Source organism: Equus caballus, chromosome X, assembly GCF_041296265.1.
Source record: "Equus caballus isolate H_3958 breed thoroughbred chromosome X, TB-T2T, whole genome shotgun sequence".
NCBI classification, from domain to species: Eukaryota; Metazoa; Chordata; class Mammalia; order Perissodactyla; family Equidae; genus Equus; species Equus caballus.
This window is the reverse complement of record NC_091715.1, coordinates 145,171,669-145,181,321: the sequence shown is the minus strand read 5'-3', so window position 1 is coordinate 145,181,321 and position 9,653 is coordinate 145,171,669. Positions and strand designations below refer to the sequence as shown.

General features: G+C 46.0%; 1 protein-coding gene across 5 annotated transcripts in view; it reads left to right on the top strand.

The window, feature by feature from the left end:
• Window positions 1-7,582: 7,582 nt before the first annotated feature.
• Window positions 7,583-9,653, top strand: part of GAB3 (GRB2 associated binding protein 3) — a 99,375-nt gene continuing 97,304 nt past the window's right edge. For 2 of the 5 annotated variants that reach the window (XM_005614673.3, XM_070257666.1), the window contains exon 1: window positions 7,584-7,867. In XM_005614673.3, the coding sequence (XP_005614730.1) occupies window positions 7,796-7,867 (72 nt within the window). In that variant the 5' untranslated portion in view covers window positions 7,584-7,795. Of the gene's footprint in view, window positions 7,868-9,653 lie in introns of all 5 variants that reach the window. The other 3 variants (XM_070257667.1, XM_001494489.7, XM_014729313.3) reach the window with 2 other exon arrangements.

The following is a 9,653-nucleotide window of genomic DNA, read 5'->3' as shown; positions in this document are numbered from 1 at the left end:
TTATCAATGGGATATTTTACATTCTTTTTTCGTGCCAAGTCTTTCTGGTGTGTGTTATACACTTACAGCACATGTCGCTTTTAACTCCACGAGGGGGCTCCAGGTCAAGAGCTCAATAGACACAGGTAGCTAGCGACGGCAGTATTGGACAGGCGGGAAGTAGCAGCTCTTGGTTCAAGCCCTCTTCCCTTCTGTCTTTCGGGTTCTTCTCGCTCCTCTCTCTCAAGCTGGGCTCTTAACCTAGCCTCTGTGGACTTGATTGATCGCTAGTTATTTAATTCTCTATTGTGATTTTAAATGGAATCTCTTCCAATGAGTTTACTTCTGCAATCCAAAGGTTAGAAATTTTTCAGTTTTATTTTACTGTGGCTTAAAATAGATGATAGGTTTTTTCCTCACTTAACTTTTATTCTATCTAGAATTTGTTTTGGTGTATGCTAAGGTAATACTAATGATGACCTAAATTGACTTTTTGTAGATAACTCAAATCCCCAGTATCATCCAATCCATCTGTAGTTCATTACTTCCCCCATTATTTTATAATACTTCATTGGTACATATTTGGCTGAATAAGTTTGAGGTATTCATCAATAGTTCTCCTACGGGCTTCATCTTTCTCCAACACTCCTCATTGAATCTGTTAGCAAAGCCTGTCAGCTTCGCTTTCAAAAGAGATCCAGAATCTGATGGGTTTTCACCACTTCACTGCTGTCACTGTAGTCTATACCATCATTATGGCTCTCCTAGATTTTTCCAGTGGCCGTCTACAGTTCCCCCTGCTTCTGCTTTTTCCAATTGTAGTGTTTTCTCAACACCGCAGCTGGAAAGGGGCATTAAACTGTAAGTCAGGCCATGTTCTTCTTCTGCTCAAAGCCCTTCAATAACTTCCCATCTGCAGTGGGGTAAAGATTGGCCACCCCAAAAGATATGTCCTAACCCCTGGACCCTATGAATGTGACCTTATTTGGAAAAAGGGTCTTTGTAGATGTAATTAAGTTAAGGATCTCAAGATGAGATCATTCTGGATTACCTAGGTGGGCCCCAAATCTAATGACAAGTGTCCTTAGATGAGAAGGGCAAAGACAGACAGACAGAAGACCATGTGAAGGTGGAGGCAGACGTTAGAGGGATTTCAGATTTTCAGTCTCTAGAACTGTGAGAGAATATAATTTCTGTTGTTTAAAGCCACCCAGTTTGGGGTAATTTGTATGAGTGTAGGAAACTCATACACTATCTCAGTAAGTGTAAAAGACAAAGCACCTATGACAGCTGTCAGTGTCTGTCACCAGGTCTCTTTCTGAGACTATCTCCTTCCACTCATGCTCTTCCTCCCCCGCTCCTGCCACACTGCCCCTTGGCTGTTCAGGACCACTCTAGGCACACACCCCTCTCAGGGCTTTTGCACCTGCTCTTCCCTCTGCCTTAAATGTACCATGTTTAACATCTCCCTCTTCACTAGAATGTTAGCCTGAAGAAGCCAGGAAATTGTTGTCTGTTTTGTTCACTGCTATGTACTTGGCTCCTAGAAGATGCTGAGTAAGTATTTGTTGAATGAATCTGTTTCTTCTGAACCCGGAAACCCCATGGACCTTCCCTTACCAGCAGAAGCATCTCCTCCTCTCCTGGCTGATGAGGCTGCTCCTGCCTTTCTTGGAGATCTTGCAGTGAAATCACCTGGTCAGTTACCAAGTGAGGGGATGCCAATTCTCCTTGTGCCCTACTCCTGACATTCCTCATCGTCTCTAATCCCAAGACGCGGGGACGTGGGAATGTGGGAATGGAATTGTCATGTGGATCCCCCTGGTTGACCCCTTAACTGCATCCCCTGAGAGGGCTCAAAGGACATTCCTTTCACCAACACATTGAGACATACTTTGTTGAAGGTTCTGGAAAACTAGTCTGGGAAAGGAGGTGAGAGGTGTTGCCATGGAAACAAGCTTGCGTTCTCAGTGGGAATGACGGGATCCTGGAGCAGCAGCTGCCAAGTGGTGGCACTAAACCTCATAGAAACAGGATGGGTATCCTGATAGGCAGCAGGACTGGCAGCTGGAATCAGATTGGTTCCTCCCCAAGGACCTCTGGTGGCGGCTAATTGATCATTGTGTTCTGTTAATAGGCCACCTGGAGTAGACCATGATCTGTATAACCCAAACAACAAAAACTCTAGGTATGGTGAATGGCAGCCCACCTTAAATCACCACAATGGAAAATTGTGCCCCCTCATCTGCTTCCAAGACCCAGTCAGTCCACAGGCTCAGACCCCTCAAGTGAAGGTTAGGCCAGGTACATGTGACACTGCAAGTGTATACTTTAAATCTTCCTCCTACTTTCCCCTGGGGATATAGAATTCCACTGTGGTCCACTGGTCAGAAATGGAAAAATTCCCACAGGGGCTTCCTGATTCAAGGACTGAGGGCAATTATGGAAAGAAAGGACAAAAAGAAGCCCTGGCACCGTCCCTTCGATTCTTTGGCATATTATTGTAATTAAGTCCCTGGGAACTGACCTCATCATCTCACTGTTCCCCAACACATGACGCTGGTCTGCTATGTTAATGACATCATACTGGCTGGGCCTGATGCATAGGGAGTAGCAAATATTTCCCCACCGGGGGAGAGATAAGCCCCATGAAAATTCAGGGGCCCAACACCTCCATGAAGTTTCTGGGCATCCAGTGAGCCAAGGCATATTGGGATGGTCCCTCCAAAGAGAAAAACAAATTGCTGTACTTTGAAACCCACTGCCTCTAAGAAAGAAGCACAATGCCTGGTAGGCCTTTTTCTGGAGGTGGCATACCCCTTTAGGATGGTACACAGAGACTTTTCCAAGCCTTGATAAGAGAATCACAGCTCAGGCATCTGGAACTTGACATAAAAATAAAGCTTAGACCTACAAACACATACACACACCCCAATTTGCTGGCAGGAAAAGCCCCTGACTTGCTTTAGTCCTTGATTGAAACTGAATGTGTTACAAATGATCTTAAGAACTGAGCTGTGCATCATGAACTGGGTATTGTTTGACCAACCAAGACATAAAGTCAGGCATGAGCAGCAGCACTCCACCATCAAGTACAATGGTACAGCTCCTGGGGAAAACAGTCTGGCAGTTCCTCAAAAGGTTAAATAGGGGGCCGGCCCCATGGCCGAGTGGTTAAGTTCGCACGCTCCGCCGCTGTGGCGGCCCAGGGTTTTGCTGGTTCGGATCCTGGGCACGGACATGGCACTGCTCATCAGGCCATGATGAGGCAGCATCCCACATGCCACAACTAGAAGGATCCACAACTAAAATATACAACTATGTACTCGGGGAATTTGGGGAGAAAAAACAGAAAAAAAAAAAAGATTAAATAGAGTTGCCATATGACTCAGCAATTCCATTCCTAGGTGTGATATACCCAAGAAAATTGAAAGTAGATCTTTAAACAGATGCTCCTACACGTATATTCATAGTATTATTCACAATAACCAAAAGGCAGAGACAACCCAAATGTCGATCTACAGATGAAGGTACAAACAAAATGTGGTCTATCCATATAATGGAATATTATTCAGTCATAAAAAGAAATGAAGTACTGATACATGCTACAGCATGGATGAATCTTGAAAACACCATGCTGAATGAAATAAACCAGACACACAGGGACAAATATTGTATGATTCCACTCATATGAATAGCCAGAATAGCCATCCTAGCACAGGCAACCAGGCATGTGAGTGAAGAAGCTTCCATAAGATTATAGCCTCCAGCCATCTGGTCACTCCTAGCCATCAAATCATCTCAGCCAAGACCCCAGACATTATGGAGCAGAGAGAAGACATTCCCGCTGTGTTCTGTCAGAATTCCTTGGCATTATCTGTCAGCTGAATAACAAACCATCCCCAAACTTGGTGTCATTAAACAACCATTTTATTATGCTGACAGATTCTGATTATGCTGAGAATTCAGCTGAAAGGCTAGGTTTCACTGGAACAGGAGCACATGCTACACAAAGCCTCTCCATGTGGCTTGGAATTCCTTTCAGCATGGCAGCCTCAAAGTAGTCAGACTCTGTACTTGGTGGCTCAAGCCTCCAAAAGCAAATGTTAGAGTGGATAAGGCATAAACCTGCATAACCTTTTGTGACTTGGCCTTAAAAGTCTCATAGCATCATTTCTGCCATATGGGGTTGAAGCAGTCACAACCTACCCAGGTTCAAGGGGAGGGGGCATCAACCCCATCAACCCCGCCTCTCAGTGAGAGGAATCTCAAAGAATTTTGGAGCCCTGGTTTAAAACTGCCATATTCACCAAGACCCAACCAACTGCTGTGCAGGCCAAACTGGTGAATTAAGTGGGAATGTGACAGAAATTTCCTTCCCTGCATTCTTCAAGTCTTTGATGATGGAACTAATTTCTGACCTTGTCCCCTAAGTGTGTGATATTTCTTTTGACTTACACTTTGCTAGGAAGGAGGAGCTCCAGGGGTTGCCACTTGGGCCTTTCTGCCACGATTGGCTCATTCCACGGGTCAGGAAATCAATATGAAGATTCCATTGATTTTGTAAATTTTAGCCATTCTGATAGATATGTAGTGGTGACTCATTATGCTTTTAATATGCATTGCCCTAATGCCTAATGATACTGAACATCTTTCCAAATGCTTATTTGCTATCTGTAAATCCTCTTCAGTGAAATGTCTCTTCCTATCTTTTATCTATTTTCTAAATGGATTATTAGTGTTTGTTTGCTTGTTTTTTGCTATTGAGTTTTGAGAGTTCTTTATATATTCTTGTTATGAGTCCTTTGGCAGGTATGTGATTTGCAAGCATTTTCTCCCAGTCTGAGGCTTGTCTTTTTTTTTTTTAATTGACCCTGAGCTAACATCTGTTGTCAATCTTCTTTTTTTGGTTTTTATTCTTCTTCTCCCAAAAGCCCCCCAGTACATAGTTGAATATTCTAGTTGTAGGTCCTTCTAGTTCTGTTATGTGGGATGCCACCTCAGCATGGCTTGATGAGCAGTGCTAGGTGCATGCAAACTTAACCACTCGGCCATGGGGCCAGTCCCTGTAGCTTGTCTTTTTATATTCTTAACAAGGTATTTTGTAAAGCAAAAGTTTTAACTTTGATGAAATCTGACGAGGATTATTTTAGGCTGGTTAATTTTAAAAACTGCAGATGAGAAGCAGGCTCCGAGGATTGGAATTTGCTTGCCCTTTGAGAGACATTTGCATTTGTGAAAGAAGGGAGATGACCTTGTCTCTAGAAACTCTTAATCAATGCCAAAGGCAAGAACTTAAGTTGGTTACTGTCTGGCAACGTCATGTAACTGATTTAGGGTGGTGGCTTCTGGCCTTTACTTAATCCGATTTGATTCTTACCTAAAAGTTGTGGGACCACCCAATGGCCAGACCCCACCTGCATTGATACCATTTTAACTTTTTTCATGTTCTTTCCTTTGTCTTGTAAAGAGATGGCTCTCATACCTATGCCTTAAATTTAGCCTTACTCTCCACCCACCTTTGCAGCAGAAGCAGCAGCAGCAGCTCTGACTGCCCATGGGTCCTGTCCCCATGCTATTCCACACTATTCTCTAAATAAAAGAGCACTACTGCCAGATCTTGAGAGTCCAAGAAATCTTTCTTTCGACTCCTCGGCTCACCGACCCCGCATCAAAATCCACTTTATCAACTTTTTTCTTTTATGGATTGTGCTTTTGGTGTCATGTCTAAGAACTCATCACCAGGTCCTAGGTCTCAAATATTTTCTCCTATGTTGTCTTCTAAAAGTTTTATAGTTTTACATTTTGCATAGAAATATCTGATCCATTTTGAGTTAATTTTTGTATAAGCTGTGAGGTTTTGGTTAAATTCTTTTTTTTTGGCTATGGATGTCCAATTTCTCCAGCACCACTTGGTGAAAAGACTATCATTCCTCCATTGAATTGCTTTAGTACCTTTGTCAAAAAACAACTGGGCGAATTTATGTGGGTCTATTTCTGGATTCTCCATTCCATTCCTTTTATCTATGTCTATTCCTCTAACAATGTCACACAGTCTTGATTACTGTAGCTATATAATAAGCCTTGAAATTGTGTGAAGAGATTTGTGTGGTGATCTTTTCTCCTGCAACCTTGTAAAACTCACTTATTACATGGGAGTTTTTTCTGTAGATTCCTTGGGATTTTCTATGAAGATAACTATATCATCTGCAAATTGAGAGTTTTATTTCTTCCTTCCCAATCTGTGTGACTTTTGTTTGTTTGTTTCTTTCATTCTTTCTTTCTTTCTTTTTTGCCTTGTTGCACCGGCTAGAACTTACAATATTACATTGAATAAGAGTAGTGAGAGCAGATATCCTTGCTTTCTTCCCAATCTTAGGGGGAAAGTGTCTAGTTTTTTTACCGTTAAGTATGATGTTAGTCATACATCTTCTGTAGCTGTTCTTTAACAAGATGAGGAAGGTCCCCCCCATTCCTACTATAGAGGGAAGACTTTTCCTCTACCTAAATGTGGGTTCGTCTGGCCGGAGAACGAATTAAATTCACATGAGACAGAATAGCAAGAGAAAATTAAACAAAGCTTTATGAGGAACCATGGCCCGGGGCCTTTCTTCCCGAAGGAAGAAAGGACACCGAAGAAGTGGGGTGCACAGAGTGGTTATATACCCCCAAACAGGATATTTCACATATGATTGAAATGTCCCTCCCACAATAGTCATAAGATTGCCCTGTCGGCACAGCACTTGATGGACACAGCAGGTAGTGGTCTGCTATCTCGGAGGGCGTAGCAGGAGGCAAGTCTATTGTCTTGAGCTGGGTGGTCACAGGTGAGCGCAGCAATCAGTTCCTAGCCTAAGGATAGATGCTTAATCTTTAAAGAAATGCCAACGTTGGGAGGGGGAGGGAAGTCAGTTACAGGAGGTTACCAGACAAGCACAATAAACAAATGCAGATTTAAGTCCTTGCCTTTGGCATTGATTAAGAGTTTCTAGAGAGAAGGTCATCCCCTTTCTTCTTCCTGGTACAGAGAGGGAGGCACCTTTACAGATAGAGATTTACCTTACAAATGTAAATGTGTCCTAACAAAGGGAAGCAAGTTCCACTCCTCAGAGCCTCCTTCCCTGTCCCAGTTTATCAAAAGCAATCAGCCTCAAATAAGCCTCATGCTGAAGAGACATATATTGGGGTGGCCAATGTTGAATGAGGCAAGTCTATTTCTGAGATAAACCCCACCCGGTCCAAGTAACTGACTTCCCTCCCCTTTGAACCATTACTCTGCAAACGATCGTGTGGAACAGGGAAGTCAAAGAGGAGTCAGGCTTTTCTTTCTTTCTAGCTATATACATCGCAGGTGCTGCGGGTCCGAGGTTTCGGCTCCTGTGACCCTGAGGCCCGGGGAGCAGCCCTTTTGACGTGGGCGATCAGGGATGGGGGCATGGGCAACCGGGGACAGTTCCCTACTGCGCTCCCGTTAGGTCGCAGGGCTCCTTCCTCGCGCTCTCCGGTGGCCCTGGCTACCGGCTACTCGCTCCGGCCCTGGGTTAGAGGGGCGGGACGCCCTCCCCGGGGCCTCCGGAGGCACAGCCGCTGGCAGCTCCTCTCTTGTTCGAAGGGGGTTCCCCGGGCTCCGTCGCTTGTTTCTCCTGCCATCCCAGGCCGCGGGCGGTGGCGCCTGTCCTGTCTAGGGGGGTCGCAGCGGCTGCTCGGGGCGGCGCTGGGCGGGCGGCGCTGGGCCCGCCCCGCCGGCATCCCTGGCCCGACTTCCTCCTGCCACGGGCGGCCGACCCAGCTGGAGGAAGCAGCGACGGCGGCCACGATGAGCGCGGGCGACGCCGTGTGCACGGGCTGGCTCGTCAAGTCGCCCCCCGAGAGGAAGCTGCAGCGCTACGTGAGTAGGGGCGCCGCCCGTCCGGGTCTCGCATCCTTGGGTCCCAGGCCGCCGGGAGCCCCCGGGCTCTGGGCGCCGCAGACGCCGCCGCTCCCAGCGCTCGGGGCTGCAGGCAAGGCCGATCGACGGAAAGCGAAATCGCACGTCGAGCCAGCGTCGGCCAGCTGCGGGCCTGGGGCCGCTGACCCTAGAGGAGGAAGGCGGGTTGGGGCTGAAACGCCAGGCGCCAGTCTCGGTGCAGGAGCGGCCAGGGAGACATTTCGAAAGAGTGCCCCTGTCTCTGGCGGGGAGTGGCCCTGAGTCCCATTGCCCAGCGGGGAGTACAGGGCAAGGGATAAGGGAGAGGGACAGCCGGACGGGGCTTGCCTGGGCCAGGCGGGCAGGGAGGCTCCTGCATTCCCCTTGGACCGTGAGGAGTGCTCTCTCGTGTCGCTGTCATCGGACACGCCTGTCTGGAGCCTTCCACAGACTCCACTCGTTTCCACTCGTTTCTCATGGTATCGCTTCTGAGCTTACTCTTTATGCTGACACCACGCTTTTCTAGTACCAGCAGGAACCGTGGACTTTTGCTAGTATGAAATAAGAGACACTTGAAAGTGTACATCTTCCTACAAGCACATCTTCCTACACATTCCATTACCATTTTAAATGTATTACAGACAGCTCAAACGTTCATTATCCATGTCTGCTCTGGTGTTTACCATGCTCCAAAACTGGTGTCCCCGTTTCAGCCAAATTTGACCAGAGTTTTTGTTCTCCACATTTGTGAGGCACATACAGTGTGGAAGTGGAGGATATGGGATTATAAGAAGACTTTAATCATAAATGAATACTTCCAGAATATGTGACAGGAGCATTTCCTGAACATACAGTTGCTCAGGGCACCTTTCCCCATTGACCCTGGACTAGACAGTGTCACTCTCTTTTGCTGTTTGCTCTGCGGAGCAACATTTTAGAGGCGTGTTGTTCTTCTACTTAGTATGTAGTTGTAGAGAGCTATACATACGGAGATTTTTCAGATGAACCACCAGTGTGTCCCTTCATCATTATTTTTGAGTCCCCAAGTCCATAAGCACAAAGTCCAATATTTCTCAGCCTCTGGATCACCTAGCTGCTTCCCTAACAGTGAAGCTGCTTTGAAGACTCATTGATACTCAAAGGAGGCAAGAGGAGAAAACCTGCTCCCTGTGACATGCATGGACAGGTGAGGGTTTGTCACAAAGTGGCTTTCCTTGTTGCCCTTTGGAATGTGAGACATTTTAAAGGTTCACTAGATATTTTCAGAGTGGCACTCTCTTTCCAGGAGGTGATTCAGAAAGATGGTGAACCTGTAGGGCAAAGTTTATGGAAGATTTTTTCCAGTCCTGCTTTGTATATTGTCCTGACCAGATTGGTTTAGGAAAGTTCATTAGCATTTCATCAACTTTGGGGAGGCATGCATGCGTATACCTATTATCATACAGGGTTCATTCTTTTTGGGTGGAATGGAGGTGTGGCAAGTGTGAACTTTGCACAGCTTAGAGGTGCGTGGGCATGTGATTGTGGGGTGATGATGGAAGAGACTCGAGACACAAAAGTACCTAGATGTCATCTTACCAACACTCCAAGACAAACTTTGACCTTTTAGCCTATGACTGGGAACTTTTTCTAACGAGAGTCATAGTCTTCTAGACAGTCAATGCTGTTTTGTTGAAAGATGTCCCTGGAGCACACCTCCAAAAGAAAAGTTGTTTCCTCTCATTTCTAACTTCTGCAGGAATCCCTTGTTGACACTAGATGGCAATCG